Source organism: Peromyscus maniculatus, chromosome 23, assembly GCF_049852395.1.
Source record: "Peromyscus maniculatus bairdii isolate BWxNUB_F1_BW_parent chromosome 23, HU_Pman_BW_mat_3.1, whole genome shotgun sequence".
NCBI lineage: Eukaryota > Metazoa > Chordata > Mammalia > Rodentia > Cricetidae > Peromyscus > Peromyscus maniculatus.
Window position 1 is genome coordinate 29,537,673 of NC_134874.1, and position 26,903 is coordinate 29,564,575.

Sequence of the window (26,903 nt, forward strand, 5' to 3'; positions counted from 1 at the left end):
TCACTAAGGGTCTCTTTGCTTAGACATGAAAGAAAAAACGTGCAAAGAAGAGTACTATTGAATTTGGCTATAAAAATGAAATTATGGAAAGAGAATTAATAAGCCAACCACAGGATTCTTTTCGATACTTGTTGCAAATATTTCTCCAGGTGCGATATCTTTGCCCTAAATGAGGATATTTTCCTCGAATGAAACATTTCTTTCTTTCTTTTTTTCTTTTTTTTTTGAAACATTTCTTTTGAGGGTTGTGGATGCAGCTCAGTGGTGGAGTGCTTGCCTAGGGTGCACGAGGCCCTGAGTCCATCTCAAGCAGGGGACACAGGAGTGGTGAAACGCCATTTTGGTCGCAGCTCTTGGGAAAGAGTTCAAGGCCATCGTAGGTAATATAGCAATTTGAGGCCAGCATGGCCACATGAGACTCTGTCTTAAACAAATGGAAAAAAAAGAAAAATGTCTTTTTATCGTTAATTTAATAATTTAAAAAACAACAGGCAAGAATATTCAGTTAATGAATTAATTTTAAAAATGATGATAAAAAATACTGATGAAGAACTAGCAGTGGAGGTGAGGTGTAAGTCAATGACAGAGCCCTTGTCTAGTGTGCACGTGGCCCTGGAGACAAGAAAAAAAACATGGTGTGTCTTCCTGAAGCAGAGGAAGGCATGACTGCCTTAAATTGATTGTTCTACAAGCACCTAACAGATTATCTCCAAGGCTGAAGACATTAGGAAAGGAGGAAGAGGGAGGAGGCTGGAAGAACAGGAGCCATTTAGGGAAACGTGTAGGAGACACAGGAAATGCAGATGTAAGGTGCCTGTCAGCTCTGCCTGTGGTGTTTATCCTGAACCAACACAGGGGTTAAGATGAGGACTGGTTTGCCAGGGGGAGGCGGGTGGGTCTAACCTGGAAGGGACAAACCCACTTATCACCTGCACTGCTGAGAATTGGTGATATAATTAATGAATTTATTATTATTTGACTATTTTATAATTTATTTTCAGCAGTGGTACATGAATGTGTGTATGTGTTTGTGTATCTGTGTGTGTGTTTGTGTGTGTGTCAGAGGTTAACCTTGGGCATTCCTTCCTCAGATGTCATTCAACTTATTTGTAAGACAGACCACGTGAGCACCTGTAACCACAACACTGTGGAGATGGAGACAGCCCATCAGTCCAGCCCCAAACAGTGAGCTCCAGGTTCAGTGAGAGACCCTGCCTCAAGGGAATAAGGTGGGTCTTACAGGAGGACTCCCAATGACCATCCACTGTGGCCTTCCCAAACACAAAAATGAAACACTCCCCCCCCAACATACACGTGAACCCATGCAAACACACACACACACACACACACACACACACACACACACACACACACACACACACATGTTTACACCATATGTACACATTCCACAAAATCAAGACAGAAGAGAGGTAAGCAATAGTGTGAACTCAAGCAGAGGCCACGTGTCTACTGGTTGAGAGATGTTTGGAGGTAAAGTGTCCTTTACAGGGCCTGTTCCTCACCAGCATACTTTGGACAGGGCTTACATTCTTCATGTCTCCATGTCTCTCTCTGTATAATGACCATGAGAGTGCCCAACAGTGGTGACAGGTGGCTGGGGTAATGTCCACTCAGTGACTAGGCTGGGCCTGTGTGCACTCTGTGTGGAAGACGCAGTTACAGCTGCCATGGAGGAGGAGAAGTGACCAGAGAACCTGATCATGGTGAGAACATGAAGTTCTGTGTGGGAAGGTGGGGGATGGGGAGGAAGGAGGGGAAGAGGGAAATGAGGGAGGGAAAAAAGAAACTGGGGCAGGGAGAGGTGAGGGATGTGTCCAGAGACTGGTGAAGTGGGGGGACCCAGAGGAGGAGGGGTTCACGGCACCAGAAGGCACCTACTGTGGAAGGCACGAGATATGGTGTAAAGTCTAGATCTAATGGAGACCCTGACACAGGACCAGGTGAAGGCTGCTCCGTCCTGGAGAGGCCAGATCCACGTGGATTTGTGTCAATGAGGGTGGGATGGGCAGGGCGGTAGTCAGTTTGGAGAAAGGAGCAGGAGACTGGGCCATCTGGGAAGAGCTGACTGGGGGTGGGGTGGATCTGAGGGCAATGAGGGGCAGCTCAGAGAGAGCAGCTAAGGCTTGGGGATGGTTGTGGGGAAGAGGAAAGGTGGAGTTGTCAGAGCTCTGGGGAGGGGACAGAACACACGAGAGGAGTCTGTGGGAAGGACCAGAAGTGTAGGATCTCTAATGACATCTATGGTACAAGGAAGTCAGGACCACCTGGGATGTGCTCTCCATGGGTGATGGTGAGGTTGGTTCCAGGAATCGACTGAAACTCCTTCATTCCTTCTTTTGTGTTCAGATGAACTCGGCAGAAGAACACTGTCTGGTCCTTCTTCTTCAAGTTCTGGATTCTGAGTACTCCGGATGTCTGAGGCTGTGTCCAGTTCAGGATGAGCCGGTTCTTGAAATGTTTATGTATAAAAGGTGGCGTGGAGTTGTAGATAAATTTCCCATGGAATTGCTCCCATCTCCAGATAATCCTCATCTGTGGATCCTCTGCCAACTCCCAGGGGAAGTAGAAGGAGAAGGGGATCTCGATGGAGCCGCCCTGGACACCAGAGAGGCGGGCTGGTTGGTTGACCCAAAAGGCATTTACTCTGTTGGATTCTGCTGAGTTACCTGGGAGGGATGGGGAGAATCTGAAGTCTCTTCAGGGAATGGAAAAGACAATTCAGAGCTTCCTGAGCCATTATCCATAGGCCAGTTCTGTGTCCCATTGTCCCACACAGGACAGGACAGACAAGGAAGGGTTGGACTGGACCCACTCTGAGGATGAGCTCTCTCTTGGGGCACACAGCACTGTCTGGATCCTCCAGCAGACCCCTGTCCACATGACAGCCTGCTCTTCCCAGCCCCACTGGCCCCTCCTGTGGTTAAGGCAGAGTCCCTGCTAACAAGGTCCCCACCACTCACCAGCTTGCAGACAAGCAGCTGTCAGCAGAATCAGGATCCAAGTCATGGCCTGATTCCCTCCCGGAAGTGAGACCAGCAGAGCCAGCAGGAAGGAGAGGAGCCCTGTGCAGGGACACTGGGGTGCCCAGGAGTCAAGAGAATAATGATAAGATGACCCAGATGCACTGGACCTTCTCATGTGAAGGACAGAGTGGGGCAGGACCTCCCCATCTCCACCTCCTTGTGACCAGCAACTTCCTTCATGATTCTGGCTTCTTCTTTCCCATGCTGCAGAAGATCCGCCCTGTGGTCACTGTCAGGGTGGCTGTGACATTGAGCTCAGCCCATATTTTTAGCTGGAAGATGTGGAATTGACCTTTGTATGCCTGGCTCTTCTCTCTTACATTTTGACCTTCTGTCTTATCCAGTCTTACCCCATTTCCTATGTGGCCTGTAATTATTGTTTTCACAATACCTCTAGAGATCTTCCTCTCCTGCCATTTTCCTCCTCAATCTATTTTTTTTGTTTGTTTTGTTTTGTTTTTCAAGACAAGGTGTCTTTGTGTAGGTTTGCGCCTTTTCCTAGAACTCGCTTTAGAGACCAGGCTGGCCTCGAACTCACAGAGATCTGCCTGCCTCTGCCTCCCGAGTGCTGGGGTTAACGGTGTGTGCCAACAGCTCAATCTATTTTTTATTGTGTCTCCCATCATGCTGTCTGTCTGTCTGCCTGTCTGTCTAGTAATCTCAGGCACAGAAGTGGTCAGTTTCTGCTCACTTCAGACACAATGAGGATGGAGGTGATGAGGAAACACATTCAGTCCCAGCCCTAGCTCGGTGTCCCCACCATCATCTGCTCTTTGTCCTCTTCTTGTCCTTCAGGGACTCTGCACAGCACCCAGCAGAACCAAGGCCCAGTGGACACTCTCGCCCTGGCCTGCTCACTGCTGCCGAGTCTGTAACTACCCTGGGCTTCCTGGGTGATAGTCTCCCTCCCCTAGACAGTGACTCCAAAGTTACTCCAAGTTTCTGAAGGAGACTTTCTACATCCCACCAACCTTCACACACCTCAGAAGAGGATGCCAAGGATCAGAGAAGCCCTGGCACATGTCACATGACTACCACATGGCCAGTTGACTGGACTCCACACAGACTTCAGTCTGCCTGCTACTTGCAGCCTCTGAACTCTCCTCAAAGTTCAGAGATCAGCTGCTGGGTTCACAGGAGGCTGTTCCCACAAAGCACTTGAGTGACCCCCTTTAGCTGTGGCTGTTCTAGAACCTTCTTTGGATGAAGTGGGCAAAGACTCAGAGCAGCAACATTCACTTATGATCCCAGCTGCCCCTTGAGCTCTTCTTCACTGCTGCTACCTGCTGGGTCCTTAATCCCAAGTCATGGATCTGTTCTAGTTTCAAGTCCTGGACTCTGTTGAATCCGCACAGGGACCCTGCTGAGGGATGATTTCTGTCCAGGATGCTGTAATCAGTCTCCTGCAGTGCCAACCCCGTTACCCCCAACAGCAGTGACTGGACCCTGCAGCCAGGATGCTTTCACATGGGAGAGGCACTTTGTGTGGGAAAGCAGCCTGGGGCTTTGGTATGCACACATCAGGCTTTTACATACATGTGACCATGGGGAGTGTCTCTACTTATATGAGTGCATACATTCACTTGCACACAGACACACACAAATACTAAAGACACCTTTCACAGCTGATCTGCCACCACACGTTTACCCAGTATTCATCCTGAGTAAACACAGCCTCCCAGGACAGGCTTTGTGATTCTTTAGACTGCAGTTCCTGATGGTGTCGCCAGTATTCAGACTCTGATTTTGTACCCAGCTGTGTTTTCCCATGACAGTGGTGGCAAGAACAGGCTCAACTCTTCCTGTTTCTGTGTGAATCATCCAGGTAGAACCTTGAGGGGACAGTAGATAAACATAGAGAGAAATTAGGCAAGAAAGGAGCTAGACATGAGAGCAGAATAGAAGCTGTGCAGAGAGAGAACTATCACAGAATAACAAAGTGTATGAACTAAGGAGTTTCGTGTACATAGATTCATTTCATTCATCAAAGGTTAATTATCAGCTGGTTGTAGATTCTTCCCGGACCATGGGAGGGTACTATCGAGGGACTGGACCCCCATAGTCCCCGATAGAGGAGGAAGGTTCAGAGGAGGCCATGTACAGTAGGAAAAGAAGAGGCAGGAGAGAAGGGTGGAGAGGTTGGAAGTGGAGAGAAAAGGGTAAGAAATGTGGAAGATCTGGAACAAAGGATTCTGGGGCAGCAGGGCTCACTGACCATAGAGAAAGACAGAGAGAAGAAAGGGAAGGATGGGAGAGCTGTTGAATCCAGGCGGATGTTCAAGGCTGAGAGGAAACAGAGACAGAGAGGGCAACCCAGGAAATGGAAGAAGAGAGGGAGGAAGAATGAGTCCTAACGTGGGTGTTGTTCTGGGAAGGAGACTCCTGAGATCCTCTGCACTCCTTGTCAGTGTGTGAATCTGGTGCCTGAGGAGCCTGAGGTCATAGAGGACAAGGAGGGAGCAGACAGGATGAGTCAGTGGTTAGGGAGATGTGAAGAGCCCTTGTGTGGTTTTCCTTTTTAATGTTATTTGAAGGGGCTGGAGAGATGGCTCAGTGGTTAAGAGCGCTGGCTGCTCTTGCAGAGGACCTGGATGGCGCTCACCTGGCTGGGATTTCGGCTTTAGTCCTCTGTCCTGTGGGGAAGAAACAGTGTCAGTGTGACATCAGTGCTGATCCTCCATCATCCCTCTCAGCTGTCCTCTGTGTTCAGACCACCTTCAGAGGACAGGGGAGCAGAGAACCTGCCCCAGGCAGTCAGAGAGGAGCCTGAGCTCCCTCTGCTGGGCTGTGTCCTACACAGCAACCTCCCCAGATCTCTGCTAGGTCCATGTCCACCCCTGTCTCCTCTGCTTCCTTCACCAACCTTGAGTTCCCTCACTCCACACCTGACTCATCTACTCTGCCTTCACCAGCCTTCCTTTTTGTGACTTTGGAGACCACCTCTTTCTGGATTATATTTCCCTCTACTGGTCTATTTGTCTTGGTGCATACTATGCTGTTTTCATGACTATAGGTTCCCCCCCTCCCCCCACTTATTTATTACGTGGAAGGATGAGCCACAGTTTGTATGGAGGTCAGAGGGCAACTTGTGGCCATCAGTTCCCTCCACCATGTGGCTCCCAGGCTTGGACACTGACACCTTTTACTCTCTGAGGGCTAAGGTATTCTTTAGAAAAGTCTATTATTCATTTATTCATTTATCTACTGTAGGTTTTAAAGTTTTTTGTTAATGTTTTGTTTTTAGAATTTTAAATTTATGTGCACATGAGAGTAGATGCCTGTGGGATTCAGGAGAGGACTTCCGACAGACCTGCAGCCAGAGTTACAGGAGGTTGTAAACTGCCTGATGTGGGTGCTGGGAGCAGAACTCAGGTTCTCTGCCAGAGCATCAAGTATTCTTAACTCCTGACTCATCTCTCTGTGTTTTCTCTTTTGACTTAAGTACACTTTCCTTGGTTGTTCTTTGTTTTTTGGACAGCTCTGTCAGATCCACATGAGCACTTCAACTGTAATCCCAAATCACCTGGTCAGCCCACCGCTGTGCAGGTTTGAGTGAATAATCTTCAGCATAGGCTCACCTATTTGAAATCTTGGTCATATTGGAAAGGTGTTTTCTGCTTGTGTTGCCGATGTGACTTCTCAGTGTCCTGCTTCAGCTGCCCCTCCACTATTAACCTTCCTTCTGGACCACAAGCCAAATCCAATTCTTCCTTCCTCAAGTTACTTTTGATTATGATGTTTTATCACCACAGTGGAAAAGTAACCGCCATTACACACTCTCAAACAGACTTCCTCTTTCTGTCCCTATATGGCTTGGTTGTTTCACCGGAGTGTTTCTCAACACACTTACACTTGTTCCTGTTCCCTGGTCCCCATGTCATCCATCTAATCACTGAGTGTTTGTTTGAGGTCTTCCACACCCAAGGATGACTTTGAACTACTGATCCTCCTGCCTGCCCCTTCCACACACTGGAGTTACAGACATGCACTACCACACCAGGCTAATCACAAAGTCTGAAAGGTTTTTCCTTGACATTTTCCTGGTTCTGGCCATTCATCCCCATGTGCAGCTCCACTGTGGCAAAGTGACACAGCCTGGTCCCCTCCAGTCTGTCCTCTGCACCCTAAGGCTGTGATGTCAGAATCCAGCTGCTGCTCAGGGCACAGCACCGCCCTTCACCTCTCACAGAGACACTGCTGTCCAGACACTGTTCTCTCCAGCTGACCTGCTTCCATCCAGGTCCAGGGGTTCTCACCTGGGCAGTGATTTTAGTCAATGACGGTATTAGTGACCACACATCCTGTTCCCTCTCCTGCCTCCTTCCTGGTTCAGCTTGTGCAGTGAAACCACCCCTATCCTCAGAAGGACATAAAAAGAACTCCCCTTCCCTCTTTGGAGTTCCTGCCATGTTGGTGGAGCCTGAAATCTCCTTAGAGCGCCCTGCCATGTTGACTGTAATCCGTCTCCTGCAATGCCAACTCCATTCCCCTAATAACAGCGTCTGTGCCCTGCAGCCATGATGCTTTCAGGGGGGAGAGGCACTTTCTGTGGAAGAGCAGCCTGGGGCTGTGGTGTGCACAGTGCTTCTGCACATATGTGACCATGGGGAGTGTCAGACTGCAGTGTGAGAACCTGGCTGCTGCTCAGACTGTAGCACATGTGTGCCCTGCCCCCACAGAATAAAGAAGGAAGTGCAATTTTAAATATTTAAACTCAGGGTGGGCTGGACAGAAGGATGCATTCCTTTAATTCTATTTTTTTGGCGGGGGGGGGGGGGGGTTGGGGAGGCGGTGGAAGAAGCAGAGCAAGAGGCAAATGTATCTTTTTGAGTTCCAGGCTATCCTGATCTACATATACAGTTCCAGGCCTGCAAGAGCTATATAGTTACTGTTTCAAAAAACAAAAGCAATCAAAATAAAAAACAAAATCCAAACCAAAGAACAAAAACCACAAAAAAGAACCAAAAATTCAAGGTGAATGGTGTCCTGAGTAGTAATGCCTGGGGCTGTCCTCTGGCCTCCACATGCACAGACTCACTTGCACACACATGCACATGAACACAGACACACACAATCATGCAAGGCACCTTTCACAGCTGATTTGTCACCACATGTTTACCCAGTCCTCATCCTGAGTAAACATGGTCTCCCCGGCCAGGCTCTGTGACTCTTCAGACTCCAGTTCCTGACAGTGACCCCAGCATTCAAACTCTGATTTTATACCCAGTTGTGTTTTCCCATAACAGTGGTGGCAGAGAACGGGATTGGCCCACCTATTTATGTGTGAAAAATCCAGTTCCAGAAACTTCCCTCAAATAACCCACAGTGCAGACCCTGTGGGCCTGAAACGCCAGATAACCTCATTGAGGAAAACTGTCCATCTGTCTGCCCTTCCTGGCATACCACCAACCCTCCCACTCCTTGATTTCTTTCCTCCAGTGATAACATACAGACCCTAGATGTAACCCAAGACTAGCCCAGTTCTGGGTCCTGAGGAGAGTGGAGGAGATGCTAGAGAGGGTGGAAGGATGGCGGCTGGTGGTGTAGACAGGACACTCAGGCTGCACCTGAGACTTTACATTAGCACAGTTGCCCTGCCCCCATCTGACCTCTTCTTTCTCCCCTAGGATGACATCATCATCTTCATCTCCTCATGTGCTGCCAACCTCAGCATGAGCACCTCCCTGCACCCCTGCCAGGGGAGCCCCAAGAAGGGACTCTAAAGTGTCTTAAGGCTGAGTGAGCAGGGCTGGGTAATCCGCTCAGTCTTTTGCATGAATTCTCCCATCTTCTGCAGAGAGCTAAGGCCGGAGACAGAAACTTACCTGTCACTGAGTTTGAGGTCACAGAAATGGAGAAACTCCCAATTTCCTCTTCAACACTGTATATTGCTTAAATGAAACTATAAATAGTCACATGATTTGTTTGAGAGAATCTAAAGAAAAAACTGGTGATATCTTCAAGTTCTCTGTCTCCTACCAAAGTGAACTAACAGATAACCAGCCTCCATGGCTTTGCTGACTCTGGATTTATGGTTAGCTTACTGTTTGTTTAGTTTTGAAACAGAGTCTCATGTAGCCCAGGCTGACCTCAAGCTAAGCAGGTACTAATGACAGCCTCTAATTCATGGTCTTACTATCTCTAGAGTCAATCATTGGATTACAGGAATATGCCACCTTGCCTGGATTCCTCTAGTACTTGTTTTAACTGACTGGCTCAGGCCTGGGAACACAAATCGCAAACACTGGTAGTCACGCTAGAACCCATGTCTGCTCCCCATTCCAACAGTAATGTTCATTCACCCTGAGGGGATTTGACCTAAATGTTAGTTCTTTGCTGTGGGCTCGTTTGCTTTTTCTCCTTTTGAGCAATGGAAACTGACATGTCAAGTCACATGACCACTGGAGTAACAGCTTTGAGGCTCCTTCCCTGTGCTTAGCTGACTGCAGGGAGGAGATGATGAATGGACAATCCCATAGATGACTGGTCAGACCCTCATCCTGGCAGCCTGCTCATGTGAACACCCAGGGATGCTCAGAGGAGACACCACCCCAGCTGCCAAGATCACTGTGACAATGGCTGCTGCTGAGTTCAGCCTCAGAAGGCTTGGATCCCGTTACACCACTGCAGACATCTCACAGCTGCCTCAGGAGACTTCACTTCAGCCAGAAGAACTCCGGGTGACTTCTTCAGGACCCCTCCTGTCTTCTCTAGTCTCATGGGAATTGGGGACAGTTTCTTAATAGACTCATCAAGTTGATATGCCATGAGACATGATTAGTAAGTGTGGTGATATATTGTGCACCCCAATAAATTTTATCTGGGGATCAGAGGACAGAGCCAGCCACTAGATTAGACATAGATGTCAGAATGTAATGAATGGCACATATCCTTAATCCTGTCACTGGGAGACAGTGATTTGTGTGGAGATCTGGGTGGATCTCTGTGAATTCAAGACAACACTGGGAACAGAGCCAGGTGTGGTGAAACACACCTTTAATCCCAACACTTGAGATCTCCTGCCTTTGCTTGGGAAGCATATGTGCCTTTAATTCCAGGAAGTAAGATGGCTGGGCAGAGAAAGGTTTATAAGGCGTGAGGAAACAGGAACTCACTGTCCCGAGACTGAGGATTTCCTAGAGGTAAGAACTAGTGGTTGGCTTCTTCTAATTCTCTGATCTTTCAGCTTTCACCCCAATAACTGGCTCTGGGTTTTTATTTTTTATTAATAAGACTGTTTAGCAATTTGTGCTTAAAAAAGAAAAAGGGTTGATAGCTCCAGGGACAGACAGGAACAGCAGCGTTGTGCTCTCAGGACCAGAGACAGACACAGGACATCAGAGCCCACATGGCCGAAGTGGGGGTTCTCTTCTTGTACCTATCCAAGGACAGGATGTGTCCCAGCACAAGACTGCTCCCATGCTCCCTGATTCCCAGGCAGGAGACAGGGAAGTTGTGAGATGCAGGATGTGTGGCCATCAATCCCCACTTTGATGTAAACTGACCTCCCTGGTGAGAGTTCACGGCCCTGGAGGTCTGTTAGCTGGGGACTGACAGACAATGTTTGTCTCTAGAAGGAGAGAAACATTTTCCAGAGTCAGTTTTCTCCTTGCACCATTTGGGTTCCCAGAATCAAATGCAGATCATTGGGCTAGGCTGCCAACACCCTTTCACACTGAGCTTTCAATCTGCTCCCCACTTTTCTCCATTGATTTGTAATTTTTAAATACTTGTTTTTAAAATTAATTTGGAAAATGTTATGACCATGATTTATTCCCTTGAGGAATCCACATTATTTTTTATGACATGGTCTCTCATTGTTCTGGAACTCAGCAGTTAGGCTAGACTAGCTTGACAGACAGCTCCACGACTCTGGCTGTCTCTTGCTTGTCCATGGCTGGGATTACAAATTTCCATCACCTCCCTAGTTTATACTGAGGGTGCTCCCAATCAAACTCAGGTCCTCCAGCCTGTGTGCAAGGCTTTTCTGGTGAAATTATCTCTCCAGATGCCTTGCATGCCTCTCATAAAAAAATTCCCCAAACAGCCTGTCTTAACCAAAGTTTCGTTGCTGTGAAGAGACACCATGACCACGGCAACTCTTATAAAGGAAAACATTTAATTGGGGTTGGCTTACAGTTTCAATAGGTTAGTTGATTATCCCCAAGGTAGGAAGGTTGGTGGTACATATGCAGGCATGGTGCTGGAGAGGTAGCTGAGCATTCTACATTCAGAGAGCAGACTGCAGGAAGAGAGAGGGAGACACTGGTCCTGGCTGGAGGATTTGAAGTGTGAAAGTCCACCCTCACTGACTCAATCCCTCCAAAAAGGCCACACCTACTCTACCAAGGCCACACATCCTATGCACCACTGCTTTGTGACAAAACATACCAATCCTTGAGCCTATGGGGGTCATTCTTTTTCAAATCACCACACAGCCCCTCAGCTGCTCCTTGGGATGACAGGCTCTCCATGGCTGGGATTCATCTTTAGTCTGCTGGCCTGTAGGAGAAGAAACAGTGTCAGTGTGGCAGCCATGCTGACCCTCCATCTGCCTCTCAGCTCTTCTCTGTGTTCAGACAACATCAGGGGGCCAGGGCAGCAAACAGTTCTGTAGCAGACATTCAGGGACAGCTCTGAGAGTCACCAGGACCTGAGGACAGTCCTCAGCTGTCCTTCTGCACAGCACAGCCAATCAGAGGACAGCTCTCCTGGTCCTTTGCCCCTTGTCCATGTCCTTCTCCCTCTGCTTCCTTCCCCTGTCTTGAACCCATGTCTCCTCCCTGCTTTCCCTGCTCTGCACTCACCACGCCTCCCTTTTGTCTCCCTTTGGCTCTCAGGCTTTCCCTGTGAGTGCAGCCTCAGGGTTTGAATCCCAGTCAGACTTCTGCTGCCTCTCAGGCTGCTGCTCCCCAGCCTTCAGATGCTTCTCTTACCTATTGGAGGGCTGGGCCCTTCTGAAGACCAGGGATACATCTTCAAACTTTATTTCTGGGCTCTCTATTACACTCCACTCTCTGCTCATATCTGCTCCTGTCCTGCAGTCTTCTAGTCACCATGGATTTAAATATGATCTGAACACAGTCCACACTTGGCTCTTGTGTTGTGTGAGCACAAAGACTCCAGGAGCCCAGGTTGACCTGCAGTTTGCTATGTATCTGCAGATGACCTTGAACTCTCGATTCTACTCTCTGTAATTCCCAATGCTGGGTTGAGGGTGTCCTCTACTGTGTCCCCATGTTTGTTTCTTAGAATCCTTGTTAATTTTAGAAGACAATTCATTTATTTTTATAAAATTCAGTTGGGATTTGAATTCAGATTGCATTGACTTTTTAGAGTGTTTTGCATTGTAAGGACTTAATGTATAAAATTTTCCCTTATGCTAATATCCTTACATATTTTAATATTTCCCTCCTTTTAAAATTTATTTTTCATCAGTATGTACATTGGCATGTGTGCACACATGTATGGATGGTTGAGAGGATGCTTGAAGAAATTTGTTATGAGAGGGATGCAAGGGATCTAGAGTGATGTTTCCCTCAGGAAAGCCTTGCACAGGCAGGAGGACCTTGGGTTCTGTCCTGAAGGAGCTTTCATCTATGTTTTTGAGACGGGTCTGTTGTTGGCTTCTCACTGATTGGGCAAGGCTGGCAGCACAGTCAGCGTCAGGGATCCTACAATCTCAGCTGTCCTCATGTCTGCCAACATGGCCAGCATTTAAGTGGGTCCCGGGGATGGAACCCGTGTCCTGTGTTTCTGGGTGAGCACTTTACCCACTGAGCTATGTCCTGGCTGTTGTGTAACTTCTCAGCACTGTTCTGTTTTTAGGGTACAGATCTTTCTCCTCCTTTATTGCAGCTTTTTCTAGACATATTCTTTTCATTTGTAGGTTTTTTACTCACCATGGTTTTAATTTCTGTTTTAATACCAAGATTCCCCCCTAAAGATGATGGTCCCAGTGACCTGGACTTGGAACAACTCATGGAAGACACTGGAGAGGCAGAGGAGAGAGGGGAGTCGCAGCAGAGGGATGGCTCAGAAGAGTTCCTGGCGGGCCTCTTTGAGGAGTAGTGTGCTCTGGTCCTTCTACTGCTGACTGCCTCTCAGTGATCCTGAGCAGATGTTGAATGTTGGGGTTGGTGACCTGCTCCAGGCTTCAAGTCAGAGCTGTGCACCATGGGTAATAAAGCAGGTCTCTGGGTCCACTGCTTAGGCTCTGCTTCCTTTCATGTCGCTATGGCAAACTGCCTTCTCTGGAAGGTATAGGAGGCTGGGGAAAGCAGCAGGACCCAGGCCTTCAGAAAAGCTAGTCTGTGAGTCCTGACTCCCTGAATTCCTGGGAGCAAGATGGCCTTAGGAAAGCATTGTAACCATCAGTGTTTAGTTCCCTGTCTCACACCATCTATCTAGTTTGTTGCTGATGTTCAGTGTGGTGGTCCATGGGAACCAGTCACTGTGTGGTGGTTATTACCCTCCCAGATGTGGGTGTACATCGTGTAGACTGGCTGCCACCATTTGGGGCATCCCCTGAATTGGGCAACCAGAAAAAAGTGATAGAGGAGGGGATGTGACTCTTAATTAGATTCATTTAGGCAAATTCTGTGGATTATTTTATTTTGTGAGAAAGGTTTAGGAAGTTAAAAAAGAGAACTGAGAATTTCTGATTTTCCCTGAGCTCAAACGCCCTGATGTGTGGATTTCTGTCTCTGGCCATGGGTATCAGGGACCCATGAGATGTTGTCTCTGGCTGTGGGTATCTGTGGAAGCTGGGAGTCTTCCCACTAGAAACACAGGCGACTCTGAGATCGTCACCCAGACCCACTCATTTGGTCTTTACGATTGAGTACACAGTCTCTTCCTGGGGGTTCCCATGGACGGGCTGGCAGGGTGGTGTTCCTGGGGAGGCTGGGCTTGAGTGGGCAATGGAGGCATACACGATGTTGTTATCCTGCGGGGACAACAGGTTGGATGGCAGCAGTGCAGCTGTGGCCACCATAAAGCAGCAGCTGCAGCCTGAGTGTCCTGTCACACCTGCAGCAGATGCAGCATGAGTGTCCTGCCCACATCTGCAGCAGATGCAGCATGAGTGTCCTGCCCACATCTGCAGTAGCTGCATCCTGAGTGTCCTCCACACCTGCAGCAGTTGCAGCCTGAGTGTCCTGCCCACACCTGCAGCAGCTGCAGCCTGAGTGTCCTGTCACACCTGCAGCAGCTACAGCCTGAGTGTCCTGCCCACACCTGCAGCAGCTGCAGCCTGAGTGTCCTGCCCACACCTGCAGCAGCTGCAGCCCGAGTGTCCTGTCACACCTGCAGCATCTGCAGCCTGAGTGTCCTGCCCACACATGCAGAAGCTGACGCTTGAGTGTCCTGTCACACCTGCAGCAGCTGCAGCCTGAGTGTCCTGCCCACACCTGCAGCAGCTGCAGCATGAGTGTCCTGTCACACCTGCAGCAGCTGCAGCCTGAGTGTCCTGTCCACACCTGCAGCAGCTGCAGGCTGAGTGTCCTGCCACACCTGCAGCAGCTGCAGCCAGAGTGTCCTGCCCACACCTGCAGCCTCCACCCTTCTGCCTCCTTCTTCAACATCCCTTTAACTTCCCTCAGGCCTGAGTCTGAGTGGCTTACCTTGGGGTTCACTTTGAGGTCCATATATTGACCTAGAGAAAAAGGAACACAGAGTGCTGAAGTCAAACTGTGACAGGGAGGGAGACAGATGGCTGGGAGTTCCAACAGTGAGGTGAGGACCTTGGTTACATGGGAGGGACAGGGTGAAGGAGGGAAGGGAGAAAATACAGAGGGATGCTCATGTAAGTGTGGGGTCTTGGGAGAAGACAGCAGCGAGGTGGGGAAACAGGAAGCTGGCAGAATTTACCTTCAGGTTCAACATTGTCAGTGTTTTCAATGAGGTCCCTGCACAGGAACAATGGACAACATATCAGAATCTGGACAGGAAAGGGTTAAGACATCAGGTGCTGGGCTGCAGAGATGGCTCAGTTAGGAAAGTAAGTGTCACATAAACAGGAAGTCCTGATTGCAGACCCAGGACCCACAGGATGCTGGATGCTGGAGAAGCAGAGACAGGCAGATACATCCCTGGAGTTCACTGGCCTGGACTAACAGAAGAGCTCTAGATTCAGGGACAGACCCTGTCTCAAAAGATAGAGTGGAGGGCTGGAGGGACGGTTCAGCTGGCAAAGTGCCCACTTCACAAACACAAAGACCCCAATTTAGATCCCTAAGGACCCATGTGAAAAATCTGGACATGATATGCCTGTAGAATGGGGATGGAGAGAGGAGGATCCCTGAAGCTCATTGTCTGGGCAGCCTGGCCCAACTGATGAACTCAGGTTAGTGAGAGACCCTGCCTCAAAATAAATATTGAATAAAGGCGGGAGAAAGGGGGGGAGTCACTACATAGACCTCTGGTCTCCACATGCAATACAGGTGCATACACACACACACACACACACACACACACACACACACACACACACACCAAACATGCAGGAATACAAAACAGAATGGAGAACAACTGAGAGACACACCATTGATCTCTGGCTTCAACACACTGGGCACATGTGGATGTGCACCTGCACATGCACACACACAGGAACATAACAACACACACAGAACTGGGCATGGTGGTGCATGCTTGTAATCTCAGTGCTCAGGAGGTGGAGACAGGGGGACACTGATGTTCACTGACCAACCAACCTGGGCCAACTTGTGAGTTCCAGACCAGTGAGAGACCTTTTCTGAACCAAACCAAACCAAACAAAGCCAAACAATAATAACAACAATAATAACAAAAATCCAAAACCCAAGGTGAAATGACTTTGTGGGTAAGGCCAGACCATCAAGACTGACAACCTGAGGGTCATCCCAAGGATCCACAAGGTGGAACGAAAGAGAAAGCTCTAAGAGGTTGTCCTGTGTCCTCCACTTGTGGGCCATGTCAAGTCATACTCACACACATGCACACAACAGATAAAATGTAATAAAATAATTATTTAAAAGAGTGGATGACACTGGAGAACACACAAATACAGACACAGACACAGACACAGACACACACACACACACACACACACACACACACAACCACACACACACACACCAGGAGCTGGTTCATTCTGAATGGTCACTGCCATCCACAGTGACTCATGATGATATCACGGTGTTTGGCCCTCAGAATTAGACCTTCTCTGGAAGAGAATGAAAGACGATTGGGAAGGTGGCCTGGCCGAGGTCTCTCAGCACTAGCTGAAGGGGAGTCATTCTAGGAAATGGGCTTGCCCTGGGTGGGAAAAGAGACTAGAAATAGGAAGAACCGAGTCTATTCTCTCTCACTACCTTGAAAACTAGAAGACAAGAAAGTTTCAGATCTCCTGGTAGGTGCTCAGGCTGGGTTCGGTAAGAAAGGACCTGAGATGGGACTGGAGGAAGGGTATCTGGCCTAAGAAGCCACAGGGAGAGGAGAGATGGAGGAAGCTGGGATGCAGTGTGGCTAGTGGATGATTGAGTTTTATGCACAAGGCCCTGGGTTCCATCCCAGCACCTCATAAACCGGGTGTGGTTCGATGCCTGTCCTTCCAACAGGTGGGAGGTGGAGACAAAAGATCAGAAGTTCAAGGTCATCAATGGCTACAGAGTGAGTTTGAGGTGATACTGGACTAAATGAGACTGTTTCTCAGAAAAAAGGTGTTGGAGAAGGAAGGGTCAGAGCAGGCCATGTACAGTAGGAAAAGAAGAGGCAGGAGAGAAGGGTGGAGAGGTTGGGGGTGAAGAGAAGAGGGTAAGAGATGTGGAAGATCTGGAACAAAGGATTCTGGGACAGCGGGGTTCACTGACCATAGACAAAGACAGAGAGAAGAAAGAGAAGGATGGGAGAGCTGTTGAATCCAGGCAGATGTTCAAGGCTGAGAGGAAACAGAGACAGAGAGGGCAGCCCAGGAAATGGATGGAGAGAGGGAGGAAGAATGAGTCCTAAAGTGGGTGTTGTTCTGGGAAGGAGACTCCTGAGACCCTCTGCACTCCTTGTCAGTGTGTGAATCTGGTGCCCTGAGGAGGGAGATGTCATAGGCGAATGGGAGGGAGCAGACAGGAAGAGTCAGTGGTTAGGGAGATGTGAAGAGCCCTTGTGTGGTTCTCTTTTTTAATGTTATTTGAAGGGGCTGGAGAGATGTCTCAGTGGTTAAGAGCGCTGGCTGCTCTTGTAGAGGACCCGGATGGCGCTCACCTGGCTGGGGTTTTGGCTTTAGTCCTCTGTCCTGTGGGGAAGAAACAGTGTCAGTGTGACATCAGTGCTGATCTTCCACCATCCCTCTCAGCTGTCCTTTGTGTGCAGACCACCTTCAGAGAACAGGGGAGCAGAGAACCTGCCCCAGGCAGTCAGAGTGGAGCCTGAGCTCCCTCTGCTGGGCTGTGTCCTACACAGCAACCTCCCCAGATCTCTGCTAGGTCCATGTCCACCCCTGTCTCCTCTGCTTCCTTCACCAACCTTGAGTTCCCTCACTCCACACCTGCCTCATCTACTCTGCATTCACCAGCCTTCCTTTTTGTGCCCATAGAGACTGTCTTTTTCTGGATTATATTTTACTCTACTCGTCTATTTGTCTTGGTCCATATTATGCTGTTTTAATGACTGTAGTTTTTTTTTTTTTAAATTGTCACTTATTTGTTATATGGTCGGGAGTGTGCCACAGTTTTTATAGAAGTCAGAAGACAACTTGCAGGAGTTAATTTTTTCACCATGTGGCTCCCAGGCTTCCACCCTGACTCCTTTTACCCTCTGAGGGCTCCTGTAGCTTAAAAAAAAATCTATTGTTCATTTATTTATTTATATTTATTTTGCTACTGCAGCTATAAAAGTTTTTAGTTGATGTTGTTTTGTTTTGCTTTGCTTTAAGAAATTTAAAATTATCTGCACCTCTTTTGGTGTGGATGCCATGAGAGCAGAGGCCTGTGGGATTCAGGAGAGGGCTTCCGATCGATATGCCTGGAGCCATAGTTACAGGAGGTTGTAAACTGCCTGATGTGGGTGCTGGAGCAGAACTCAGGTTCTCTGCCAGAGCAGCCAGTGCTCTTAACTGCGGAGCCATCCCTCCAGCCTCCTGTTGTAACTTTGATAAACTCTGGGATCAGACAGGGTGAGTGCTCCATTATTGGCCATTTTTGTTATTTCATTTCATTTTGTTTTTGAGAATGCATGTGAATTTGAGAAGATGAATTATTTTTCAAAACTCCCATTATACTTTAGATAAGAATTATATTGAATTTACTGATTATTTTTGTAGTACAGACTTCTTTTTTAAAAAATCCTTAATTCATTATTATTGTATGACTGTTTGCCTGCTGGTATTTCTGTTTGCCACACATGTGTCTGGTCCCTGTGGCAGTCAGAAGAGGGCACCAGATCCCCTGGAACAGCAGTTACAGGTTATTGGGAGCCATTGTCTGGGTGCTGGAATCAAACCCTGGTCCTCTGCAAGAGCAGCCAGTGCTCTTAACAAATAATCCATCTCTCCAGCCTCCTAATACAGACATCTGAACTAATTTTTCCATTTTAAGGATGAGATGAGTCCTACTCACCCGCTTCCTCTTTCTTTCAACTATGTCAGCCACTGGGTTTGGGAGAACAAGTCATTTGGTGCTTTAGTTTAGGCTTTTTCACTGCACCCCGCCACCCACTCCCCCACGCCCCCGCCCTGAGACAGAGTTTCTCCGTGTAGTTTTTTTTTTTTTCTTTGTGTGTCCTGGAGCTTGCTCTGTAGTCCAGGCTGGCCTCGAACTCACAGAGATCCACCTGGCTCTGCCTCCTGTGTGCCTGGATTAAAGGCGTGTGCCACTTCTGCCCGGCCTTCCCTATGTGTTTTTAGATTATAATTTTAGTTTTAGAGATTTATTTTCATTTGTGTGTTATATATGTGTACATGATTGTGTATGCCATCCTGTTCCCATATGTCCAAGGAGGCCAGAAGAGAGCCCTGGGTGCCTGAAGCTAGACTTACAGGAGGTTGTGAGCTGCTCCATCTGGGTGCTGGGAACTGAACTGGGGTCCTCTGCCAGGGCAGCAAGTGCTCTTAACTCCTGAACCATCTCTCTATGTTTTTTTCTTTTGACTTATAAATACACTTTATTTGTTTGTTTTTTGACAGCTCTGTGAGATCCACACAGGCACGTCTAATAGATCACCAACTCAGCTGGTTAGCCCACTCCTAACTAACCGGAACAATTAAGTTGTTTTCACTTTTTAATTGTTGGGGTTTAGTTAGGGTTAGATTTGAATGAAAAATCTTCATAACAGGCTCATGTATTTGAACCCTTGGTCATATTGCGAAGGGTATGGACCATTTAGAAGGTACAGTCTTCTGGAAGTTATGTGTTACTGGAGGTGCATTTTAAGAATATATTGCTGCACCTCACTTCCAATTTTCTCCCTGGTTCTCTGCATGTGTTGCAGATGTGACTTCTCAGTATCCTGCTTCAGCTGCCCCTCCACTATTAACCTTCCTTCTGGACCGCAAGCCTAATCCAATTCTTCCTTCCACAAGTTACTTTTGATCATGTTTTATCACCACAGTGGAAAAGTAACCGCTATTACACACTCTCAAACAGACTTCCTCTTTCTGTCCCTATATGGCTTGGTTGTTTCACCAGAGTGTTTCTCAACACACTTAGACTTGTTCCTGTTCTCTGGTCCCCGTGTCATTCATCTAATCACTGAGTGTTTGTTTGGGGTCTTCCACACCCAAGGATGACTTTGAACTACTGATCGTCCTGCCTGCCCCTTCCACACATTGGAGTTACAGACATGCACTACCACACCAGGATAATCACAAAATCTGAAAGGTTTTTCCTTGACATTTTCCTGGTTCTGGCCATTCATCCCCATGTGCAGCTCCACTGTGGCAAAGTGACACAGCCTGGTCCCCTCCAGTCTGTCCTCTGCACCCTAAGACTGTGATGTCAGAATCCAGCTGCTGCTCAGGGCACAGCACCGCCCTTCACCTCTCACAGAGACACTGCTGTCCAGACACTGTTCTCTCCAGCTGACCTGCTTCCATCCAGGTCCAGGGGTTCTCACCTGGGCAGTGATTTTAGTCAATGACAGTATTAGTGACCACACATCCTGTTCCCTTTCCTTTCTGGTTCAGCTTGTGCAATGAAACCACCCCTATCCCCAGAAGGATATAAAAAGAACCCCCGTTCCCGCTTTGGAGTCCCTGCCATGTTGGTGGAGCCTGAAATCTCCTTAGAGTGCCCTGCCATGTTGATATCTACATTCCTGTCTGTCCATAGCATCGATAACCTTCAGTAAACTCCTTCCTCCCCGGTAATCTGTCTCAGTGACCCTCTTGCATTCCCATCTGAGATTTTCACACACACTGATGTCATTACACCAGGACGCTGTGGTGGTCACTGCATTTTTCCTCTGGTATCAGAGACTTGGGGACCTGATTTACTAGGTTCCCTCTGGTCATTTCCTGCCTCCCCCACCAGCACCGCACTGCTCAAGAGTTTCTGAAATGGTTTCCCTTTCCTAGAAGGCCAAAGAGTGTCCTCTACATGACTCCCAGCCCTTTTCCGGCTATTTCGTGGAAGGAGGAGGGTTGAGATTAATTCTCATATAATCCAGGCTAGTCTTGAACTCAAGATCCTCCTGCCTCCACCTCCCAGGTGCACTTACTGAGGTTTGGATCACCACTGGCTGTCAGTGTTTTCATTTTTTAATTGTATTAGATGTTTTTATGCACCATGTGTGTGAGTGTGCACACACCATGGTGTGGGTGTGTTATAGGACAACATCCAGGACTCAAGCACTTTCCTGACTCAGCCATGCCCTTACCCTGGCATCTGGGCTGGTGTCAATCCCCTTTGAGGACTCTGGTGTGGACTGTTCTCGGAAACACTCAGGAAGTCTGATGGGGTACAGTCTTGGACCACTTACCTTTCCTTCTCCTCCACCCGAGGAACACTATCAATCCCAAAACCCCAGCCAGGAGTACAGCAGCAGCCACTGCCAACCCAACTCTGGTTCCCAGACCCAGGATCTGATTCTTCCCGCTCTTCTTCCCTTCTGTGGCTGTGAGTGCAGTTCTGGTGAGTTCAGTTCTGGTGAGTGCAGAAGTTGCAGAGGTGGGGCTTGGAGAGGTGGTCCTGGGGGCTGGGAGGAGACAAAGGAAGTCAGCATTGAACGTGATTGGGAAGTGTAAGCCAAATAAACCTTTTCCTCTCTAAGTTCTTGGTCATAGAATTTTTCACAGCAATAGAAACCTGCTGGCCCCTGAGTCCCAGGTAATGCACTCTGTTCTATTTTCAAGTCCTCTTTTGAATACCCATAGTGATCTGCTGAGGGATGATTTCTGTCCTGGATGCTGCAATATGTCACCTGCAGTACCAACTCCATTTCCCCAATAGCAGTGACTGTACCTTGCTCTCACAGGGTTTGGGCACTTCCTGTGCAGAACATCCTGGGGCTTTGGTTTGTGTAAGTGGAAATTTCTGTTTCTTCAACAGTTCCTAAATACCTGGCAGCTGCTTCCCAAATTACCACCCAGAGACTTATATAATTAATATATATTATATTATATTATATTATATTATATTATATTATATTATATTAATATAACTATATATAAATGTTCTGCTGGTAGCTCTGGCTTATTACTAACTGGCTCTTACACTTAAATTAACCCATAATTTTTTTTATCTATATTTAACTTGGTACCTTTTCTCAGTAGGGCAGTCTCATCATGTCTCCTCTGTATCTGCCTGAGGACTCCTGATCCAACACTTCCTCTTCCCAGCATCCCCAGAGACCTGTGTGTGTTGCCATGCACTTGTAATCCCAGCACTTCAAGGGGAAAATAGGCAGGTCACTGGGACACACTGCCAACTGTCCTAGGCTACTTTGTGAGTTCAGCCCAGAGGAAGATCCTTCAAAGGAAACATAAGAAGAGAGACAGAGAGACAGAGAGACAGAGAGCTAGAGAGAGGGAAAGAGAGACACAGAGAGAAATCTATCACTAGGGGTCTCTTTGCTTAGACATGAAAGAGAAAACATGCAAAGAAGAGTACTATTAAATTTGGCTACAAAAATGAAATTATGGAAAGAGAATTAATAAGTCAACCACAGGATTCTTTTCAATACTTGTTGCAAATATTTCTCCAGGTGGGATATCTTTGCCCTAAATGAGGATATTTTGCTCAGAGAAAACCTTTCTTTCTTTCTTTCTTTCTTTCTTTCTTTCTTTCTTTCTTTCTTTCTTTCTTTCTTTCTTTCTTTCTTTCTTTCTTTCTTTCCTTCTTTATTTCTTTCTTTCTTTCTTTCCTTCTTTCTTTCTTTTTTTTGAAACATTTCTTTTGAGGTTTGTGGATGCAGCTCAGTGGTGGAGTGCTTGCCTAGGGTGCATGAAGCCCTGAGTCCATCTCAAGCAGTGGACACAGGAGTGGTGAAACACCATTTTGGTCGAAGCTCTTGGGAAAGAGTTCAAGGCCATCTTAGGTTGTATAGCAATTTGAGACCAAGATGGCCACATGAGACTCTGTCTTAAAGAAATGAAAAAAAAAAGAAAATTGTCTTTTTATCATTAATTTAATAATTTTAAAAACAATAGGCAAGAATATTCAGTTAATGAATTAATTTAAAAAATGCTGATAAAAAATACTGATGAAGAACTCACAGTGGAGGTGAGGTGTAAGTCAATGACAGAGCCCTTGTCTAGTGTGCATGTGGCCTTGGGAACAACAAAAAAAACATGGTGTGTCTTCCTGAAGCAGAGGAAGGCATGGCTGCCTTAAATTGATTGTTCTACAAGCATCCAATAGATTATCTCCAAGGCTGGAGACATTGGGATTTGAGGAAGAGGCTGGAAGAACAGGAGCCATTTAGGAAAACGTGTAAGAGACACAGGAAATGCAGCTGTAAGGTGCCTGTCAATTCTGGCTGTGGAGTTTATCCTGAACCAGCACAGGGGTTAAGATGAGGACTGGTTTGCCAGAAGAGGCAGGTGGGTCTAACCTGGAAGGGACAAACGCACTTATCACTGGTACTGCTGAGAATTGGTGATAAAATTAATGATAATTGATTATTATTTGACTATTACTTTTATAATTTATTTTCAGCAGTGGTACATGAATGTGTGTATGTGTTTGTATATCTCTGTGTGTGTGTTTGTGTGTGTGTGTGTGTGTGTGTGTCAGAGGTTAACCTTGGGCATTCCTTCCTCAGATGTCATTCACCTTATTTGTAAGACAGACCACGTGAGCACCTGTAACCACAACACCGTGGGAGATGGAGACAAGAGGATCAATGGGCTTCACAGCCCATCAGCCTAGCTCTAAACAGTGAGCTCCAGGCTCAGAGGAGGAATCCCAATGACCATCCACTGTGGCCTTCCCAAAGAAAAAAAATGAAATACACCCCCCACATACAGGTGAACCCATGCAAACACACACACACACACACACACACACACACACACACACACACACACACAGAAACACAAAGAAACACACACACAAACACGTTTACACCATATATACACACTCCACAAAATCAAGACAGAAGAGAGGTAAGCAATAGTGTGAACTCCAGCAGAGGCCACGTGTCTACTGGTTGAGAAATGTTTGGAGGTAAAGGGTCCCTTACAGGGCCTGTTCCTCACCAGCATACTTTGGGCAGGGCTTGTATTCTTCATGTCTCCATGTCTCTCTCTGTATAATGACCACGAGAGTGCCCAACAGTGGTGACAGGTGGCCGGGGTAATGTCCACACAGTGACTAGGCTGGGTCTGTGTGCACTCTGTGTGGAAGCTGCAGTTACAGCTGCCATGGAGGAGGAGAAGTGACCAGAGAACTTGATCATGGTGAGAACATGAGGGTCTGTGTGGGAAGGTGGGGGATGGGGAGGAAGGAGGGAAAGAGGGGATGAGGGAGGGAAAAAAGAAACTGGGTCAGGGAGAGGTGAGGGATGCGTCCAGAGACTGGTGAAGTGGGGGGACCCAGAGGAGGAGGGGTTCATGGGACCAAAAGGCACCTACTGTGGAAGGCACGAGATATGGTGTAAAGTCTAGATCTAATGGAGACCCTGACACAGGACCAGGTGAAGGCTGCTCCGTCCTGGAGAGGCCAGATCCACGTGGATTTGTGTCAACGAGGGTGGGGTGGGCAGGGCAGTAGTCAGTTTGGAGAAAGGAGCAGGAGACTGGGCTCTGGGAAGAGCTGAGGCTGGGGGTGGGGTGGATCTGAGGGCAATGAGGGGCAGCTCAGAGAGAGCAGCTAAGGCTTGGGGATGGTTGTGGGGAAGAGGAAAGATGGAGTTGTCAGAGCTCTGGGGAGGGGACAGAACACACGAGAGGAGTCTGTGGGAAGGACCAGAAGTGTAGGATCTCTAATGACATCTATGGTACAAGGAAGTCAGGACCACAGGTCCTGACTTGGGATGTGCTCACCAGGAGTGATGGTGAGGTGGGTTCCTTTCTTAGACTGCCACACCTCCACGCCATATCTTGTGTTCAGAGAAACTCGGCAGAAGTACACGGTCTGGTCCTTCTCCTCCAAGTCCAGGATTCTGAGGACTCCGGATGTCTGAGGCTGTGTCCAGTTCAGGATGAGCCTGTTCTTGAAATGTTTATGTATGAAAGGTGGCGTGGAGTTGTAGATAAATTCCCCATGGAATTTCTCCCATTTCCAGAGAATCCTCATGTGTGGATCCTCTGCCAACTCCCAGGGAAAGTAGAAGGAGAAGGGGATCTCGATGGAGCTGCCCTGGACACCAGAGAGATGTGCTGGTTGGTTGACCCCAAAGGCATTTACTCTGTTAGATCCTGCAGAGTTACCTGGGAAGTACAGAAAGCATTTGAAGCCGCTGCAGGGATGGAAAGGACAGCCCAGACCTTCCAGAGCCTTCACCCAAAGGCAGGGGTGGGACACAGGGCAGGACTGTCTCTTTGTCCCACTGTCCCATATGGACAGGACAGACAAGGAAGGGTTGGGTGTACCCACTCTGAGGATGAGCTATCTCTCAGGACAGTCTCTCTCTCTCTGGCTCCTCCAGCAGACCCCTGTCCACATGACAGCCTGCTCTTCCCAGCCCCACTGGCCCCTCCTGTGGTTAGGGCAGAGTCCCTGCTAACAAGGTCCCCACCACTCACCAGCTTGCAGACATGCAGCTGACATCAGCAGAAGCAGGATCCAAGTCATGGCCTGATTCCCTCCCGGAAGTGAGACCAGCAGAGACATCAGGAAGGAGAGGAGCCCTGTGCAGGGACCCTGGGGTGCTCAGGAGTCAGGAAGAATAGGAGTAAAGGGGCACACAATCCCAGGGCCTTCTCATGTGGAGGACTGAGCCCGGGAAGAACCTCCCCATCTCCACCTCCCTGTGACCAGCAGCTTCCTTCATGATTCTGCCTTCTTCTTTCCCATGCTGCAGAAGATCCGCCCTGTGGTCATTGACAGGATGGCCGTGCCCTTGAGCCCAGCCCCCATTTTTTACAGGAAGATATGGAATTGACCTCACCAGGCTGGGCTATCCTCTCTTCCATCTTGACCTCCTGTCTTATCCAGTCTCGTCCATTTCCCATGTGGTCTGTAATCACTGGTTCCTCACCTCCACATTTCCTCTACTCCTGTGTTCCTCCTCCTCTGTTTCTCATTGTGTCTCCCACCATACTGGTTGTTTGACTGTCTGTCTGTCAGTATGTGTGTCTGACTAATAACATCAGGCACAGAAGTGGTCATTTTCTTGTCTCGTCAGACACAATGAGGATGGAGGTGATGAGGAAACACATTCAGTCCCCAGCCCTAGCTTGGTGTGCCCACCACCATCTGCTCTTTGTCCTCTTCTTGTCCTTCAGGGACTCTTCACAGCACCCGGCAGAACCAAGGCCCAGTGGACACTCTCACCCTGGCCTGCTCACTGCTGCCGAGTCTGTAACTACACTGGGCTTCCTGGGTGATCGTCTCCCTCCCCTAGACAGTGACTCCAAAACTGCTCCAGTTTCTGAAGGAGACTTTCTACATCCTACCAACCTTCACACACCTCAGAAGAGGATGCGAAGGGTCAGAGAAACCCTGGCACATGTCACATGACTACCACATGGCAGGTTGACTGGACTTCATCCCATCAAAGACTTGTAGTCCTCCACTCCACACAGACTTCAGCCTGCCTGCTCCGTGCAGCCTCTGAACTCCCCTCAAAGGCCAGGGATCTGCTTCTGGGTTCCTAGGAGACTGTCCTCACAAAGCATTTGAGTGACTCCGTCTAGATGTGGCTGCTCTAGAACCTTCATTGGATGAAGTGGAAAAAAGACTCACAGCAGTAATGTGTCACTCATGACATGTTGCCTGGGACATCTCTGACAGTGGACACACTGCCCAGTGACTAGGGTGGAGGGGTGGAGGGTGGGTGTAGAGGCTCTGGTGACCTCAGGGCTGGTTCTGTAGGAGGGTCATCCTACTCTTCCTCATTTCTCGGTTCCATCAGTTCCACGGAAGACAAGTTTGTACCAGAGGAAGTGGCATCATTCTCTCTGAGTGACATGTGCAGAGCTGACTTCCCATTTCCTTAGATTCCTGCATTGATCGCCTCTCCATGCTTCCCTGCAGGTGTCTGTGCAGCTGCCTCTGTCACATCTGCTGTCTCTGCCTTCCTCACAGTCCCCACAGTCCCCATGGTCCTCTGATCTCTTGACCTGAGCCAGGCACAAACACTCATGCCCTCACTCCCAGCAGCACATGGACACACTTCTATATCCATCCATGCTGCTCTTGGAGACACAGATGCCCAGAGTCTTTGGGATGAGTTTGTTTCAAATGGTTAGTAAGGAGAGGGAATGGGTCTATTGTACCTACCATA

The 26,903-nt window shown here is 48.2% G+C and overlaps 2 protein-coding genes across 4 annotated transcripts in view; both read right to left on the bottom strand.

Moving 5' to 3' along the window:
- LOC102920158 (paired immunoglobulin-like type 2 receptor alpha) overlaps positions 1-25,717 on the bottom strand; it is a 34,120-nt gene extending 8,403 nt beyond the window's left edge. The window contains exons 1-2 of one of the 3 annotated variants that reach the window (XM_076560274.1): positions 25,201-25,717; positions 2,286-2,687 (exon numbers count right to left, since the gene is read on the bottom strand). In XM_076560274.1, coding sequence (XP_076416389.1) covers positions 2,286-2,687; positions 25,201-25,288 — 490 coding nt within the window. In that variant the 5' untranslated portion in view covers positions 25,289-25,717. Of the gene's footprint in view, positions 1-2,285; positions 2,688-2,981; positions 13,303-25,200 lie in introns of those variants that run through there. The other 2 variants (XM_076560272.1, XM_076560273.1) reach the window with 2 other exon arrangements.
- LOC102919839 (paired immunoglobulin-like type 2 receptor alpha) lies at positions 18,771-25,013 on the bottom strand. Its single transcript, XM_076561285.1, has 3 exons — positions 25,006-25,013; positions 24,499-24,914; positions 18,771-21,209 (listed from the first exon to the last, which is right to left on the bottom strand). The coding sequence occupies exons 1-3, from the start codon at positions 25,011-25,013 to the stop codon at positions 20,956-20,958; spliced, it is 678 nt and encodes a 225-aa protein (XP_076417400.1). The 3' UTR covers positions 18,771-20,955.
- Positions 25,718-26,903: the final 1,186 nt, after the last annotated feature.